The 20,325-nt window shown below is 33.0% G+C and overlaps 1 protein-coding gene across 1 annotated transcript in view; it reads right to left on the bottom strand.

The window, feature by feature from the left end:
* LOC145246462 (cyclin N-terminal domain-containing protein 1-like) overlaps positions 1 to 19,526 on the bottom strand; it is a 637,275-nt gene extending 617,749 nt beyond the window's left edge. The window contains exons 1-2 of the mRNA XM_080108080.1: positions 19,495 to 19,526; positions 12,730 to 12,915 (exon numbers count right to left, since the gene is read on the bottom strand). Coding sequence (XP_079964206.1) covers positions 12,730 to 12,915; positions 19,495 to 19,503 — 195 coding nt within the window. The 5' untranslated portion in view covers positions 19,504 to 19,526. The remainder of the gene's footprint in view (positions 1 to 12,729; positions 12,916 to 19,494) is intronic.
* Between the last annotated feature and the right edge of the window lie 799 nt (positions 19,527 to 20,325).

Here is a 20,325-nt window from a genome sequence, read left to right as displayed (position 1 = left end):
TGTATACATATTGATACAAGGATGTTTGTTCTTAGTTATGAAATAATACAAACATTTAAATATTCACTTTTATTCATACATTTAATTTCAGTTTACTTTAATTTTAATTTAAGTCGAATTTATATATTACCTATTATTCGAATCCAAAGCTGTAATACAATATTCACTAATTAAGCACTAGTCTTCTTCAAAATAATACTTAGAAAAACAACTTTATTTACAGTGTTTGTGTATTGACACTATTATTTAAAATCCCCCCAATTTCAAAATACAAGAAACACCCTTGCCTTTATATACATAGGTTGCTGTGAAGGTGCATTTTCTTGGTTATGAAATAATACAAAGTTTAAATGTTCATTATTTTTATTTATAAATTTAATAAATAACAATAATTTATACAATTAAAACTACTTATGTGGGATTCGGGAGTGGAAGCAGGAGTTTCTTCTGTTCCAGTGCTCAAGTCTTGTTAAATATCTATCTATCTATCTATCTATCTATCTATATATATATATATATATATATATATATATATATATATATATATATATATATATATATATATATAAGTTAAGTGGTTGTATTTAAATTCTGAAAAAAAAACAGCATATAGACACATATATTCGAATTAAGAATTTATTGTTTGACAAAAGGAATATATAGAAGGGGTTATATTGATTTCCTTAATCCATGGATTTTCAATAAAGGCTCATATCATCAGAGGAAATGAAATGCGGTTAGCAAAATGTTCAGCTGTGAATAGACACTTATTTTGCTGTTCAGCACAAATATTGTAAATAGTTTTTTGAGTGGTGAATGATAATTATATGGAAATAATTATAGGAAAAGGAATTTGATACAACCTGGGAAGTCCATTATCGAAAGGAGTACAATGTCCTCCGGTGTTATAAATCCAGGTAGGCAGAGTATTGGTCCAGGGGAGAAGGCAGTAGTCCCATATAACAAAAAAGCGGGGTTGCTTCTTATTGATTTTCCAAAAGGTATATGGAGCAGCCGTATTCGTTGGTGGATTGAGTGTGTTTTGGTAGATGTACTCCAAAATCTTTTTAGGTGTTGGCACAGTGTATCAGATGTTAAATAGATATACCATTCCATTGTATATATCCCCGTGAGTGATAGAATTTGAGCATTGAAATATGTATGCAATGAACCTCGAAATCAATGGTATGGTTAGCAGAATAATCCGGGAGATGATATTCAGAACAATGCGTTGGACGACTTTATTGAAAATCCATGGATTAAGGAAATCAACATAACCCCTTCTAAATATTCCTTTTGTCCAACAATAAATTCTTAATTCGAATATATGTGTCTATATGTTGTTTTTTCAGAATTTAAATACAACCACTTAACTTATATATTGCTCTATGCTTAAATATTGAGCTTCTCCTTTTTGGCTAGGATCGCCCTAAAAATAATATCTATCAGGATCTTTCATCTGATTTCTAATCAGTGTCTTATCTCGATATATATATATATATATATATATATATATATATATATATATATATATATTGTGTGTGTGTGTGTGTGTGTGTGTGTGTGTGTGTGTGTGTGTGTGTGTGTGTGTGTGTTAAATTTTACAGATTCATTCAATCAATCTTTATCTCATGCCAATTTTAACTGAAAAATAAATTTAAAAAAAATAAATAGTAACTGGGGAAATAATGTCTGATGCTAATGCTAATTTCATATATTTCCATGATCTACTTCAAGAAAAGCAGATTAATCTTAACTGTTGTAATTAGTGTGAACATATGCTAAAATATTGTTCTCTCTGCGATCAAATCGAAAATGTTTAGGACTAATTATTTTCTAACTTCAGTGTCGGTATCTAAAACCATTTAATAATCCATTTATTTATAAAAGATGAATTTAATCCAATTAAAACCTAATTAAAATCTTTCAGAATAGTTTCCCAAGTATATTAACTCATTATAACACTGCTTTATCTACAATGAAGATGAAAAGAAATTTACACATCTAATGGATGCTTAACATTAGGACATGTAATTTCAAACAGAAGTCTATCTCCCGTGGAGAAAAAAAAATATCATATACAAATTAGCTTTACACAACGAGGAAAATATCCATAAGTAATTTAAATCTATATCATACCTGAACATATTTTGTCTGGCTGTTGGTCACTTACCGGCTCCAAAACTACTAAACATAATTGCATCCAATATTTAAAAATCTTAATATTACTACTGCTAATGTTGTTAAAAATAATAAACATTTATAGATTCCAAAACAATTGATCAGAAGTGCACCAAATGTGGCATGAAGCTCTTTCGACATGCTGGATGATACTACTACTACTACTATCTATCTATCTATCAGAAAGACACGACGTGGCCTGGGATTGAATGAGGATTAACGAATATTCCACATTTTCAATACTTTTATTGCCATCAAAATCAGTGAAATCGACCATTTTTCAATCAAATCGATTGATTGCCTGCTCTAACCAAGGATCCACCACAGTGAACAGGAGGAAGCTTCACATACCTCCCTACATTATAGTCCACATTACACTGTAGAGAACATACTATTGATTTTATAAAATTATTTTTATATAATGGCTTGAATTAGTTTAAAATGCAAAAGTCAATTTTTTTTTTTTTTTTACACAGTGGTCACCACTTATCAAGGCCCGGAAGCCACTCAGGGATAAGGGTTATTGCAAGTACAGTACTTTAGTGTGGAGATTTGATGAAGTGTTTACTTAAGGGGGCGGTTCATTAGGAATTTGTTAACGTTGGACTTGAAAACATCCAAGTTGTAGTCAGGTGGAAAGCAGGCAGACGGAACAGAGTTCCACAGGTGTGCAGGTCTAAGAAAGAAGCTTTGTTCATGGAATCCACGTTTTGATTTAGGCACAGATAAAGAGTGGGGGAAATTTTTCACAGTGGATTCAGCTAGACGGGTGTTTTTCGTGAAAAATTGGCGAGGGGGGACCAGAGTTTGGAGTTCAGATGAGCACCTGCCATGGAAATAACGATAAAACAAGGATAGGCTCGCAAAATCTCTTCTGTGGGAGAGAGGTTGCAGAATAGAGAAAAGGGCATCCCCCACTAAGCCACGAAGTCTATTTTGTACTCTGCCAAGGCAGGATAGGCTGTTTTTAGCAGCTCCTGCCCAGATATGGCAGCAGTATTCCATCCTTGGATGTACTTGGCTTTTATATTGAAAGAGAATTACATCAGTAGTGAGATATCTTCTGGAGCGGTAGAAGGATCCCACCATCTTTCCAGCGACCTTGGCAACAGACTTGATGGTCGTGTTCCATTTCAGATCAGGAGTAAAGGACAAACCCAGAAGCTTGTCAAAACACGGAGCTTCTCCCAGACGAGAGCCATCCATTTCAATTGACGCCAGATGGGGATCAGAGCGTTGATGATGTAAAGATAGGAGTTTGGTTTTAGATGCATTAAAGCTAACCAGCCACGACTTCCCCCACTGAACCACGTGCTCGAGATCAGAGGAGAGAGAATCAGAGAGAACTTTGTCATTTACAGCCTTTGATGTGTTGCCGTAGATGGTCGTGTCATCAGCATAGATGTCAACGAATGATTTAAGTATGTGCTTAGGGAGGTCATTAATGTAGATTAGGAAGAGAGTTTGGCCCAGGATTGACCCTTGAGGGACTCCAGCATTAATACTGCAGGCCTCTGAATTTTGTCCATCGACCAATACTCTTATGAGCCTATCGGAGAGAAATGATTTAATGATTGAGAAAACATTTCCAGTTATACCGTAGCTGGAAATCTTTTGAAGTAGGCCCTTATGCCATACCTTGTTGAAGGCCTTTGATATGTCAAGAGCAATTGCCCTAGAAAGGAAGCGTTTGTTAAGAGATTCACTAATCCTGTGAGATATAACCGTCAGCACATCTGCGGTAGATCTTGCAGAACGGAAACCATATTATGTGTCACCAAGAAGATTGTTTCTGCTGAGGTGGTTTACTATTTCTCTATTTAATATGGATTCCAGCAACTTACTCATAACACACAGGAGGCTTATTGGTCTGTACTGAGAGGGAGATGACTTATCACCTGAATTCTTAAATACAGGGCATACTGATGAGGTTTTCCAGGGAGTCGGAAAGCACTTCTCCTTAAGGCAGCGCTTAAACAGTTTCGTAAGTATGGGAGCAAGTTCTGGTTGAAGCTTTTTAACACTATAATTGGGATGCCGTCAGGGCCAGTTGTTTTACTGGAATCAAGGTTCTTGATTAGCTTGGCGACCTCATGCACAGATATTTGTATGTTACCTAGCATGTTGTGTTATAGGAGGAAATATGGGGAGTTGATGGCCTTCGTCGCATAGGGTAGAATTAGCTGCAAAGTTCTTTGCAAATAGTTTGGCCTTGTCTGACACTGACGAGATGACCTCTGGTCCATTGATAATGGTTGGGATAGAACGCACACTTCTGTTCAGGATCCTATTTGTTATTTGCCAAAACTGGTGGGAACCAAGCCGCTGATCAGCTACTTTGGATTTAACAGACTGGGCATATAGCTCTCTTGCATTTTTTATTACTCTTTTACAGTGGTTGCTGGCGTTCCTGAAAGCAGCTTTAGTCTCAGTGCATCTATTACATTGGTAGCTATGGAAAAAGTGATTTCTGTGCGTGATAGCAGCAGCACATTCTGGGGAGAACCATGGCTGGCTGTTAGGTTTTTGTTGGAATTTTTTAGATGGTATGAATTGGCCTATGCCTACAATTAACCATTCGGTCAGATCTGATACTATAGAGGACACATCCTTTTTAAACATGGAATGCAGAGGTAAATCAGATACGAATGTACGGAAGCTGTCCCAGTCAGCCAAAGTGTATCGTATACAGTACGGTGGAAGGGTACGTCTGGGGACTTATTATATTTCATTTTTATCTTAACTGATACGACGGAGTGGTCGGAGGATCCTAGAGGAGAATGTACGGAACATGAACATAGCTCAGGGGAAGTTGAGAGAAAAAGGTCTAGGAGGCTTGCATATTGACCAGTAGTATCGGGCACACGGGTGGGTTCACGAACAATCTGAATGAGGTCATAAGCAATGGCAAAATCATGACAAAACCTTCCCTTGTCGTCTGTCTTATTTGAATGGGTCAGCCATTCCATGTTATGGACGTTGAAGTCACCACAGATGTGGATGTTAGCCGAGGGATGTGCAGACAGGATGTGGTCTATTTTCTCAGATATACTCTTAAAGATAATAACTCCACTGTTATGGGGCCGATAGAGTGCAAATATAAATGCAGTGGTGTAAGCAAGTTCAACCCAGAAGCACATATAAGGTAAATTAGGATCTTCTCTAGAGATATCCCTGCCACACGGGAAGCCATCTTTAATGTAGGCACATATTCCATGCCAATGGCGATCTTGGGTGTCAGATTTAGCTGTTAAGTTAGAGTATCCGTTAATTATGAACTCATCTAGGGAAGTGGTCGGCCCTATTCCAGTTTCACTTAGAAAGAATATGTCCGGTTTCGTCTCCTGTAATTGGGTTTCAACCTCTGGAAGGTTGGAACGTAGACCCCTGCTGTTGGAGAAGAAGACCTGGTAGTAGGGGTCTACGTTGAAAGATGGGGTTCTAGGTTTATTCGAGTTTGTTTTGTGGAGTAAAAGTATCATGGTTTAGTTGTGCTCTAAACAGAAATATTTGTTTCAGACGCATCCCTGTCTTATCAAAGAACCTACTATTAATTTTATTCGCCAGTCCCTTCTGCTTGTGCGTTAATAAAACTTTTCAAATGCACTTGTGATGGTAGGCTGTATTAGGATGTTAACTTTAGTAAAAATCGGACTGTTCCTTCTTTAATCGTTTTTTTTTTTTTTTCAGTTATTGATTTTCGGTATTATTGGCGGCATTTGAATACAAAACCTATGTAAGAACACTTCAAGACACTAAGTACATTTGTGTGAAATTAAAAAAAAAAAAAACGACCTAGTCATTTTAGAGTCTATAAGGATGAACCCACACACAGACACAGTGCCTTTTATATATAAATTTACCACACTCTCATCGAAATCAGTGAATTCGCCCATTTTTAAATCAAATCGATTGATTGCCTGCTTTAGTTGGGGACCCACTGTGGTGTACCGGGAGGAAGCTTCACATGTCTCCTTGCAGTGGCAATACATTGTAGTCAATATTAGAAAATCTACTGTTGATTTTATAAAATTATCTCTAAATAATGACTTCACTTAAAATTTTAAACACAAAGTCAAGTATCATAGTTCAATTGTGAAACATTAATTTCGAACACGTCCCTCTTATCAAACAACTAACTGTTAATTTTATGAAATTATTTTTACATAATCATTTAAATTAATGTTAAATATACAAATGTCAAGTATCATAGTTCAATTGTGCTCCAAAAAGAAACATTCATTTCGAACGCATCCCTGTCTTATAAAAAAAATTCTACAGTTGATTTTATGGCCTGGGCCTTTCTGCTTGTGCAATGATAAATCTTCTCAAATGCACTTGTGATGTTACGTTGTATAAAAGAGTTAATTTGGGTAAAAATCGAACTTCCTTCCTTAATCAGATTTTTTTATCATCGAATTTTGATACTTATTTGATGCATTCCAATACAAAACCTACGTAAGAACACCCCCAGACACATCAAGTCATAAAGTACCTTTGTGTGAATTTAAAAAAAAATCGGCCCGGCTGTTTCCAAGTTCATAAGAAACTCTCTCTCTCTCTCTCTCTCTCTCTCTCTCTCTCTCTCTCTCTCTCTCTCTCTCTCTCTCACACACACACACACACACACTCACACACACAGATCGTTTTATATTATAGTAGAGATAATTATAGTAATTATAAATGCTTATAGGCTCTAAATAGTGATTTGAATATTGTCAAATCTAACATATAAGGATGATCTCCTTGTCTTTCTTTTTCTTTTTAATATACCTTCTTTCTTTTTATAACAGATCTAACATATAAAGATACGTTAGTCAAATCTCCCGGCCAATTAACGAACTCTGTTCCTATTATGCCAAAAGAACCATCGTCCACTTTCAATATTTGAATCTAAGAAAAGCATACTGGTCCATACTATAAATCGCTGCAAATTCTTTTAAATTTACACTTGAATTTTTTTCATCAAAGAAAATAGCAATGTGCAGACAAATTGCCAAGGTTTATTCCGAAGTTAATCAATTTTTCTTCTAGAAGTTTATTTGTTTCATTAAGTACACAAATAGAGATAAAATTTATAATAAATAAATTGCTAGTTACCCTTGAGGAGAATAAATTTAAATCTAAATCCAATAAATTTATTAAAGAAGGAATGAGCTAGCAAAACCCAAAATTCAAATCATGAAAACATTTTTTCTCGTCGTAATGTTCTTTTGTTATATAACGAGTAGATGGTTATATCAGCATCACTAAAGAAATAAATAATTAAAGATTTTCACATGGAACATTTAGAATATAAGTGCCTTATGTGGGATTATGTTTATTGGCATCGTATAAATAAAAAAATAGAAGAACTTGTGAAGCTTTATATTTTGCAATAGCTGCAAACCCACCACCATTAAAAGTTAACGTATGGCCAGAAACATGCAGATCATAGTAAAAATTACATATTAATTATGCTGAAAGAATGAATGGGATTTATTACTGTTTCAGGAATGATGGACTTACCAAGGGATTCTTAATGTAGTTACATCTAACACATTATTGGGTAGAGGTTTGTGACAGTTATGGCTCCTAGAGTCATTATCTGTACTTCTGAAACATATTTTTGCTAATGCACTTTTTGTTCATGATGTGGACACAAGGTTCGGGTCATGGAAGGAAAACATGGAACACAGATTAGGTGTAAGAAAGATATATTAACTGAAAAGGTTACGACGATAGGATAAAGGGTAAGTAGAGCTTACTATCCACTTGAGTTCAATATGGATAGTTGTATGGGCTGTGTACTAGTAGTACTCTTGCTGATTCTACAGTATTATGATACTACTCCCTAAGAGGATTATCTCACATCATAATATAGTATTGGAAGAGTCCATGATGCAGGTAAGTTTCAGTCTCACAATAATTAATTATCTACTGTGTTTGCTTTGATTATTACCTACCTGCAAGGCTACAACACTGGCGACGAGGGAGCCGAAGTTTACACTGCTAGAGCAACTATCTTATTGTAATAGATGGTTTTACAAAGGGGTCAGAAGTTGTCATATGTGAGAAATGTACATGCAAAAGCATGATTAATTTTTTATTTTTGAACATTTGGCCTTTCTGATAAAGCTAAAATGTAGATATTTCTTCAAAGAATTTTTAATTAGTCACATGAAAACCACTCCATACTATCCATGATCTAATGACCAAGCTGAATGTTTTGTAGAAACGTTCAAGCGAGCGTTAAGATTATCAGATGGTAGTGAAAATTAAAATGGATTGCTTCAGCAATTGCTTTAAATACAAGTAAAAATCCAGCTGAACTAATGTTCACAAAAAAGATTCGATCAGTACTTGATAAAGTGATATGTAACAAAATAAAAAAAAATCCAATAGCTATAATAACAATATAAAGTCTTTCAAGTTTAGCAAAACATATCTATTTTAAAGATTATTACAATGGAAAGATTAACCAGAACAAAGACATTATCGATAAACAAATTGTTTACCTTCAAACATCCAAAATGGATTATTGCACAATATTATAAACAACTTAAAAAGATGCATATAACGGAATCAGATAAGAATAGAGAAGAAACTATGAAGGTAATTCATGATTCATTTGATGTAATAAAAACTCAAAATATAGTCAGACAAAATGCCTTAGCAAGCATAAAAGAAAAGCATCTTTAAATTTGGATATTAACAGATACAGGGTGTTTATTTTTAGAGGCAGTGAATTTTAAATTGACAATCGTATTTTCTTTAATTGCAGATCCAGCAACTATCAGTTAAATTGACTTCAGCTTAGTTTGGCAATTCATCATAAATAGACTGATACCCGAGCAGCGTTTCATGAGAGAAACAGTTGATGAACGAATAATTTCACAAAATGGACCTGTCAACTGGCCACTTCATTCGTGCAATTTAACCCCATTAACCTCTTTGGAGATATGTAAAATCCCATGTCTACACTGATAAATTAGACACAATAAACCATTTGGAAGACACCATTTGATGTGCTATTGCTGAAATACAGCCTAATTTAATGCGTAGAGTTATAAAAATTAGACCTCTAGATTACGTCATATACATGCGTGTCGCTAGGCTATATGCTCGAAAATGTATTTAAATTATAAATGCTAAAAATTAATCTTTGGAATAAAATACATATTTGAATAATAAAAATATTTTTCTATGATTTATTTTAATTTAAAGTTCACCGCCTTTTAAAAAGAAAACGCGCTTTATATAATTTCCAAAGAAAATAAAAAATCAAAGAGGAAGATGTTGTTGATAACACTCACTACAACAATAATAAACTAAGTTCAGAAAGAATATAAATATGTGGAATTTGTATTTATTATTTGATGTTATGCTATGTGTAATGTGAGAGCAAGAATAAAAAAATCTAGTGTTCATCTCCTAACATAGAGTTCCAGTGTGTTTATTCTAGTAATTTGTACTGTCCGATACAATTGATACAAAATGCTGTTTAAGGTATGAAAATAAAGAAATATCATTTTGATGAAAGGTGTTTGATTCCACTTATTTTCGTTCTTATGTTTGTGTTTCATTAAAAATTGAATACACGTTTCATTAAACACACAGATTTGATAATGTTTCTTATAGGAGTGTATCAAATCATATTTCTATGTTTAACGTTACATTTTCATTGGACAACTGATAACTATTAAAACCGTAAAGTACTCATATTCCAACTTAGAACATCTTTTTTTCTTGATTTTAGTATTTTTCTTGTTTTTATTAGAGAGAGGGTGAAAAGAAAGAAAGTGGTGATAAAAAATTGGCCTGTACCGTGGCCGTTACTTCTTAACTGTATCGTTACAGTTCAAACCTCTCGGACCTACACGCTGTCCGGCACCACCACAAAGAAACAAACAAATAAAAAAAGGAAAGAAACAAAAATCCGACTCGACATGTTTTTTTCTTCAAGTGCAAATGAAATGCATTTATTTGTAGTTCCTCCAAAACAACGCTTTTCATTTTATTTCCAAAGTCTATGCGCACACATATGTGCTTTTAAAAAGCCTCTTCATCTGCTAGCTGATGACAGCCTCAGCCAGCACTTTCTTACCCTCGACTTTACCCGTCCATCTTTCCTGGTGCACACTTTGCTTCTCCCTCTTGACCATGTGCAGTATTTTCCTCTCCTTTTTTTTTTGTGATGCAAGCTTGCGCACATTTGTTAATTTGCATACATACTTTAACAGCTGCTGCTGCTAATATTTTTGCGAGCCAACTATCCTTCAGCTCCTACTGCTATTTTCACACGCGCCTATACGTGCTCTGTTACAGGCCAAATGGATACTGTTATAGACTAGAAAATTAGTGATACCAAATTCAAATCACACTAGATCTATTGTATCCTATTACTCATTAATACCTTTGAGAAAAATATAAAGCCGTAATTTATTCACAGTTACAAGTAATACAGCAACTTGTAATCATCATTACATGCAATAAATTGTTATTTACCATCGGATAATATTACATAAAGCAGACAATCTAAACAGAGACCAAAAAATGTATTGTTAATAGCACTAATAACTTTGTTTTTTAGAATTATCTTAATTATTGTACATATTTTGTTGTACCACATATGTCACTCATTAAATCCATATTCATATCATGTGTCTGTTTGACTATTTTAATTATTTAATGCCAAAACACAATACCTTTAATAAACGATTCACTGCATACGATTAATTGAATATAAGTTGTTATTTCACCCATCGCAGACAACTTTTCTCACTCTCTATCTGTGCCCAAAGCTAAACAAAAATTCCGTCCGTCTATGAAATACAATACCGTTTGTTTGTTTCTTGCCTGACTGTAACATGACCGACTTCAAGTTTAATGTAAATAAATTCCCACTGTCGTCCATTTAGATAATCTAGCCCAACCCATGTTCTACCGTTATTGATTTTCTCTCACCATCGACCTAACATTTAACCCTTATCCTTGACTCTCAAAGTAAAAAAAAATAGGGGAGGTGGTATAGGCGAATGGTATAACTATGTAATTGAACAACAGATACAATTGGATTTGAACGGCATATTCTGTGATGGTATTCATTATATCAATCAGGCTGTATTGACCATGTGTAAATTGGCATGGTTAAGGAATATTTAGGTACTCACAACAAGATGAAAGAACGAACTGATAGAAAAGACTACTGAATTGAGAATAAAAATGAAGCACACTTTACAACCCACACCCTAGTTGAAATCAATGTCGATGCTTGCTTAAACAAAGAGGAGAGAAGAGTATAATTAAATACCAAGGTCTTATGAAGGACATGAAAAGAAACCAGAATCTTAGGAAGATCTCAATCATATCAATCATAGAAGCAACTGGACTCATAGAAACATTTCAAAATCCACCTAGCAAATATACCCATCGAACCAAGTGCAAGAAAGACCCCAAACGATTGTTCTTAGAGGAATGATTAGAATCCCAAACAAATCTCTCAATTGGAGTCTTTGAATCCCTGCCATCCCCAGCAAAAACAAAAAGATAAAATATTTTGGTACAACTTTACTATAGTGCATCTTTGAAAAAAATGCATTTCAGAGAAAAACATTATTACGTACTTACGTGCTATGCTGAAATTAGAATAAATTACAAAAATTACAAAAAATGGTTCAATAGAAAAATAACTATAAGTGAAAACATAATTTTTTGAAGTTGCAATTTTTCACTGTAAATTAACCCTTTAGAAGATTAAAAACAGGGGGAGATAACTACATTCTACTGCTTAAGTTGCTTTGCACAGAATCCGATGACACTATCTTTCAAGTCGGTCATCTTACTTTTTATCGATCTACACCATGCTTTTTTTTTTTTTTTTTTTTTCGAAAATCAGCTCGACTACTGGACCATTTTTTGTAATTTTTGGAATTTACACTAATTTCGACATAATACATAATTACATAGTAATGTTTTTCCTTGAAATGCCTTTGTTCAAAAATACACAATTGGGTCGGATGATACACTACAGCAGTGCTATTCAACCTGGCTTTTGTGGAACCTTAGGGTTCTGCCAGTACAGTCCAGGAGTTCCACAATTTCTAAATTAGAACAAGAAACAAATAAACAGAATGTTAAATTCAATTTGGAAAATCTATTTTATTATTATATGCATATTTAAAAACATTTATTGTTTAAAAATACTAAATTTTACATAATTAAACTCATTACATTTGAAAAATTAATATCTTGCCACTATTAGGTTTGCTTTTATATATTCTTATTATACAGTCAATGGCAAAAGAATCACACTTAATTGTAAGAGTCTTTTCATTTCATTTTAATTTTTAAATGCTGTTATTTGCATAAGATAACTAAATTATTGCATAGTGGTTCCATGAGCCAGTGGAATGTTTCCCTGGGGTTCTGTAAATGCAAAAAGGTTGAAAAGCACTGCACTATAGTAAAATTGCACCAATATTTTAATGGTCAACATTCAACTAAGAAATTTTTTTTTTTAATTCAAATTAAGTTAAAGTTAAAACAAATGAAATATTTCAAATTTACCACATGTTCAGCAATACATGAAATCCTCTTTTCATTTTCTTCATTAAGGCTTGTTAACCATTCCAGCAAAATCTTCTTTGTTAGTCCAGTAACTTTATTATTAAAATATGGCTCTTGTGGAGTTCCAAATATATTATAATTTCTTATTGGTTCTGTCATTATGCTCTTCTTTTTGAAACTGGAAATCTAAAAATAAAAAGAATAATTATTTCCAATAATCATTGTTATATAGCACTAGCTGGATGCCCGGCGTTGCCATGTCATACAATACACTTAAACACATTTTAATTGATGAAGATTGCATATGTATTATTATAGAATCAATCCTCTATAGAATATTATATATTAGGAGGAATAATTTGCCCTGTGGACTAATTCACAAAATAAATAAATAATAGATAATATTGTTCATCGAATTCCGTCTGTGTTTAATTACAATATTACATCAGCTGATATTTGAGCTTGACGATCTTAAAGATAGTCTTTCTTCTCTTGTTGATAAAAAAAAGAAGAATCTTTACAGGGGAATATTTTGCATTACACCGACCAAGTTTACACCGGTGTAATGTAAAATATTTCCCTGTAAAATTTTTTTTTATCTATAAGAGAAGAAAGATTATTTTTAAGATCGGATTTTTTTAGATTTTCAATATTTATCAGATGAATTTCTGTAGAAAACATATCAAAGAACAATGCCAGAAATATAGCTTAACTTGTGTGAAATTTCGTTTCAGAAACTATGAGGAATTCACATACACACACACTTTCATATAATAGTAGAGATATCATTTATCATGCATAAGCCAACGCATTCAATCTTTTTTTTATTATTATAATTCATATTTTATGGATAAATAAATATTATTTCAAGTTAAAATTCAACTTTCGTTATTAGATAAACATGCCATCAGTTCAGATTCAGTAGCCATTTTGTTTTGCTTCAGTTTCTTTTACATAACGTTGACACTTTTAAAACCTACTTTTCTTAATTTTAAATGCATAATGATAACTAGATTTTTAATGGTAATGATTCCTCATTTAGTAATAGAAAAGAATAACACAAAACTACTTTGAATGCCGAAACAAATTTTTTCTCGCGTTCTTCCATGGCCGCGATCTTTATGAATTACCAAATATTGTATACTCTTCTTCTTCTTTTATTATATAAATTTCAGCCGTCTGTGTGTGTGTTTGCATGTCTGCTAAAAACTTTTGTCATCCGCATCAAAGTGGCATGAGCATGGAATCATTAGAAAGAGCAATCTCTCAGACATATAATATCAAAAAATTAGAAAAAAAAATCGTCAATTATTTAATGTAGAAATGTCGTTTTGTTTGAAATGGTGTCAGTTAAAACCTTGGTTTTGACGCTATTAGTTAATCGCGCATGCGCAAACAGTCAATTCGTTGATTTATTTTAAAAAGCTAAAGTTGCATCGTCATAACATCTGTGTCGTCGTGGTCGGATCGATAATGTGTTTGCTTACGAACTTAACTTTTGTAAGTTCGCATCCACCATATGGCATTTTTTTTTCTTTTTTCTCTCTCCTATCTTTTAAAATGCTCAACCTTCTTATGCACGTCCACCACGCAGCATTTTTTTTTTTTTTTTAATAACACGATAAGATAACACCTAATCTCATTTTGTTTTTGTTTTTTAAATAACCATATTTTACTACCGGGCAACACTAGGTGCTTCTTCCCCACTAGTTTCAAATAAAATAAATGAATAAATTATTAATTAAATCAGTATTACTCCCACCTTCTATTATATAAAGAGCAATTGTCTGCCTGTGTGTTTGTGTATGTCTGTAAGTTCACCTAAAGTAAAAAATGAAAAACCTACAAAACGAAGACCCACAAAGTTGGTATATTATTCTCGATCTATGTTGCCCAGGATAATTAATATCTAAAATTTTTAAATATATTATTCATTTTTGGAGAGTCTACTGGGCTATGTTTCGTCAAAGTTAGGGTTTTTTTTTTTTTTTTTTTAGTAATTTCTAATGTTATCTATTTTATAAAGAGGAGGTGAATTATTATTTTCAATACATTAAAACAAGAGAAATGGGCTGGGCTGAAGTGAAAAAGAAGCGGGGTGGGGGGGGGGCAACGAATGTGGAAAAACAGGGAAGAGGGAAAGACAGATTGAGAGAGGTAGAGATATACATTTTAATGTAAAGATGTTACACTCATTTTTTTTAACTTATTCTATTTTGTTTTTATAAACCCAAGCGACGCCAGGTAGCCCAGCTAGTTCAAAAGTTAACTTAAAATGAGCCCTCATTTCCTAGCATCTTAGGACAGTTAACCAATTTTTTTTTTTTTTTTGCTACTAGAGTATTAGACTGTTAACTACTTCCTAAAAACACTCCCTTTATCCTACCACTTGCCATCAATCCAACCAGCAAAGGTCCACCTGCTAAAAAATATTCCCTTACCCATACCATAAATTATAAGCCCCAGTGGATAGCTCCCCCACATCATCCCCACAAACTAAAACTTTGTAAAACTGTAACAACCTAAAAAAAAAATACCCCTCCTCACACAAAAAAAAAAAAACGCTCAGGATTTATCTCACATAGCAAAAAAAAAGTTCACTGCCCTAAAACGCTAGAATGACCTCGAAATGGAAGATCATTTGATGTTAAATTTATATGCGAAACAGATCTCCCACTCAAATCCTAAAATAATCATTTTTTCTTTTACAAGTTTTTCAGCATTCACACGCACCCCCCCCCTCCTCCACAAAACATTTTTTTTAAATTATTATTTATTTCCTTCTTATTGCAGGAAGATGTGACACGAGGTCAGGAAGGTGGGGAAAGTCAAGCCAGTGCCCCCAAAAAAGGGACACTATGACATAGCAAAAATTGTCTGAGTAGCTCATCAGCATTTCCCAGTAGAGGCACCTTAGACAATAAGCATTAAACTTACTCCACCCGAAAGACGGGAGACAAGGCCTGGGAAGGTGGTTCTCCTAGAACTGCACAGGACATTTAATCTTCCCTCATTCAATAGGGAAATCCCATTTTGAAGACAAAGGTAGGATAGCAAAGATTATTAATCTAAAATAATACTGCAAATTCTATGCTTGCCTAATAATTGAATAATGGAGAATTTAAAAAATAAAAATAACTATTAGGGAAACCCGTTGCCCAGGATTGAATAAGGATCAATGAATGTTAAAGTCGTCTTTTATTGTCATCGTCCAGTTTTCAATCAAACCAATTGATTGCCTACTCTAATTGGAGACCCACTGTGGTGCACTGGGAGGAAACTTTACATGTCTCCCCACAGTATTGTAGTCTGCATTGCACTGAAGAGAACCTACTACTAATTTTATAAAATTATTTTATATAATGGTGTGAATTAAAGTTTAAAATGCAAAAGTCAAGTATCATGGTTCGATTGTGCTCTAAAGAGAAATATTCATTTTGAATTCGCCTCTGTCTTATCAAAGAGCCTACTGCTGATTTTATACACCGGCCCTTCTGCTTGTTCGGTGATAAAACTTCTCAAAGGCAATTGTGGTGTTGGGAGTGTTGGGCTGCATCAGGATGTTAACTTTGATCAAAATTGGACTGTTCCTTTTACAATCAGATTTTTTTAATTATCGATTTGCGATACTTATCAGAGACATTCTGATACAAAACCTAAGAACACTCCCAGACACAAAGTACATTTGCGTGAAATTTCATAAAAATCAGCCCGGCCGTTTTTGAGTTTAAAGGGAACTCTCTCTCTCTCACACACACACACACACACACACACACAATGCCTTTTATATGCCTTATATATAAGTAGAGATAAAATCACAAAAATGTTAGGTACTTATGCACTTATGTTACCGTGCTGAAATGACATTATTTAGAAAGCCATTCTTAATATGGAGAGTGTTTTGTAATTATTCTGTACTTTCACCTAACAATTTAATAATAAAAAAAGATATCGTAAAACGTGAATTTAACATGAAAATATTATTTGAAATATATATATATATATATATATATATATATATATATATATATATATATATATATATATATATATATATATATATATATATATATATATATATAGCACAATAAGATAAGTGTAGAAGCATCAAATGTTCTTACACTGAGTTGACTGTTTACGTTAGTCTGATTTTTCTTAAAAATAGAACATCAAATTATCACTGAATTAAAAAAAGAATATTTATGTAAATTTGAAAATTGTGTTTTTTGGAAAAATGTAAAAACTAATTCACTCAGTCATTTTGTTTTCCTTTAGGATAGGTCAATTTTTTGTTTTTCAAGTATTTATTGCCGATATATAGATGAAAGATGTTTTTACGAAAAATCATTTCGATATGATAAACTGGCGGACCTGAATAATCAAGCAAGATTATTCTCTATTTTTTCTTCTCTATTTTTTTTTTTTTTTAATTTTCGTTCTTTTTCAATTTTTTCAGCGGATTATTATCTACCAGATTGTCAAAATAGAATGAAAAATAAATCTCAATATTCAAATATTTGTAGGAGTGCTCAGTTTCTAATAAAACGTTTTCGTAAATATCGCCCGTTAACCACTCGATGTTTTTAAGCCAAATTGGTAAATGTTTACTTTAACTACAACAGAACACTGACCAATAAAATTTGGTTTCTATTATGGTTTTCGGGGTCGCTGACAACGAATCTGATATTCAAACCCATCACAAATTTACCGTTTGCATGGTATTAACCCCTGAACCCTCGCACTATTTTGTGCCAACTCATCGCCATCGTTTATGCTATTCTTACATGATGCATTCACGCATGGACGCGGGTAGTGGAGGGGCTGGGGGGACACCACCCGTCCCCCTGCCCCTTCACCGCCTTACCCCCCCCCCCCCAATATAAACATAATTTTTGTGAAAAATTAAACGGTTCTTCTGCTCGGTGTATATGTCAGCGCGTTACTTACGGAAAAACGGTAAATTAAACTGCAGAAGAAGCACCTGTTAAATATTATGCAAGTTTTATAATTGAACCCCCCCCCAAAAAAAAAAATAAATAAAAATGCTTTTGCAGACCGCTCGTGAAAACTTAATTTTTTAGATCAATTAAAAAAGCATAAAAAACTAACATAGAAACACATAACACAGAAAAATGAACCACATTTTGTTTTTGAAAACTTTCTTGTTATTTTAAATTTTAAATGTCTGCTAAAAAATTCTTCCGCTATGTGACAAGTCACCTTACTACGCGCGTCCATGCACGAACGCATCATGTAAGAATAGCATAAACGATGGCGGTGAGTTGGCACAAAATAGTGCGAGGGTTCAGGGGTTAATACCATGCAAATAGTAAGTTTGCAACGGGTTTGAATATCAGATTCGCAGTCAGCGACCCTGAAAACCTATTTGAAACCAAATTTTATTGGTCGGTGTTCTGTTGTAGTTAAAGTAAACATTTATCCCTTAAATTTTTCTGCTGGTCCCCATGGAACTCAACGCCCAAGGAGTGCCTTTTTTTAAAAAGTAGTTTAGCTTTATTTCGCTTTTTAAAATAATCTTTAAAAAAAAAAAAAAGGGCTAAACTGCTTTAAAAAAGCTAAGTTCGTGAAATTTGGCATAAAATATCGAGTTGGGTGTATGTGACTATCTGAATACCTTGCCCAAAATCACCGCTAAAAAATCTTAAAGACCGAACCGGAAACTCGAAAACGAAATTTATTTTATTTTATTTTATTTTATTAATTTGGCAAATGTGTATTTCAGCGGCGTAAATTATTTGACTGACAAAAATTTATAGAAATTATTTATTTTTATCTAAAACGCGTTATTAGACCCTAATGCTGAAATAAAACTCGAAAAAATTTAATTTATATTATTTTTTCAACATTTTTTATTAGACTAAATGTACAACAATCGAGGCCGCCAACTTGTTTTGAAATTTTGGTTTTTCAAATTGGCCCTTCTACGCTCTTGCGTGGACCATATGCACCCTACAAATATTTAAATATTGACTTTGTTTTTGTTGTTTTTGTTGTTGTTTTTTTTAATATAATTTGGTAGATTAGTGTCCATTTCGATAATAATCCGTTGAAAAAATTGGGGGAAAAAAATGGCAAAAAAAAAAAACAACAAAAAAAAACAAAACAGAGATATGGACTATGGAGTGCAAGATTCTTCAGGTCCATAAAAATTGAATAAAAACAAAATTAAATAAACCTAAACGTTGATTCCATGAACAAGAAACTCTCTTCCGTTTGCCTGCTTTCTAGCTAAATTTGATTGTCTTCAAGTCCAACGTAAACAAATTCTTGATGAACCGTCCCCCTAAGTAATCCAATTTACAAAATTTCCATTACTTACGATTATTACGCTATAATCCCATTGATTACTGTACAGTGTACACACATTAACCCTTACCCTCGAGTGGCCTCCGGGCCTTGATAAGTGGTGACTCCTATGTAAAAAAAAAAAAAAAAAAAAAAACTCATGGGTTCTTATGCAGAATACGGACCGTGCTGAAATAATAATGTTATTATTTATAAACTTATTCTTTACGGGAAGAGGGGAGGGCGTTTTGTAACTGTTCTGTACTTTTACCTAACAATTTAATAAACAAAAATACCGTAAAAATTGTATTTAATCTGAATATCCTATCAAAAATAAATAAATAAATAAATAAATAAATAAATAAATAATATTAATAAAAAAAAGGTATCACAGTCCGTATTGTACATAAGTACCAAACTTATTATTCATTTGATAAAGTTGACAGAAATATCACTCACCACCGGCATTAATTCATTATGGCAGACGACAATTTTTTTTATTCATTGAATTTTATGCGCAATCTCCGTTAGCTAAAAATAACGAAATTAAAAATTATTTAATTTGATTAATTTTCTTTTATTGCTCATAGACAATTAATATATTTTTATTTAAATATCAAAATTAAATTAATTTTATAAAAATAAGTTATTTATATTTTGTTCGTGTGATCACGAAGTAAAGGGCGTTATGTTTTGCTGTGTGTACACATTGACTGTACACGGACGGCAAATAAAATTGTTCAATAATGGGGGAGTAGAAATACGAACATTTGACAAACTATTTAAACTAGCTGTATTTACCCGGCGGGTGGGGATATATTACCGGTGTCGGGGTTAGGGTAAAATTATTTGATGCTTGTTAATTTAAGCCAAAACAACAGTTTTAATTGTCGTGTTGAAAATAGTAATATATCTAAAAATTACGAAAATTCATTGAGCAGAACAGAACATTGTGTTTTAATAATAATAAAAAAATACCTATTGCTATCGGAAAACAAAATATCAGACATTACAGTGACGAAAAGTGAGATAAGTATGTACCACTGTATTCACAATCTTCAATGTGTTCACATCTTAAGAAAATGCCATTTCCCCCAATTTTCTGTAAAAATTACTCTTAACTATAAATAATTTTATACTCGATGGATTTTCGTAATTTTCGACAAGGCAATTAAGAGATGTTTTTGCTTAAAACAAAATATTTTGAAAAATTGATCTGTAGAGACTGCCAAAATTCACAACAGAATTACCCCACCCTATATGTAACACGATATAACTTTATTATAAATT

Source organism: Euprymna scolopes, chromosome 24 (assembly GCF_053919585.1).
Source record: "Euprymna scolopes isolate OS-2025 chromosome 24, ASM5391958v1, whole genome shotgun sequence".
NCBI lineage: Eukaryota > Metazoa > Mollusca > Cephalopoda > Sepiida > Sepiolidae > Euprymna > Euprymna scolopes.
This window is presented reverse-complemented; position numbering and strand designations above follow the sequence as displayed.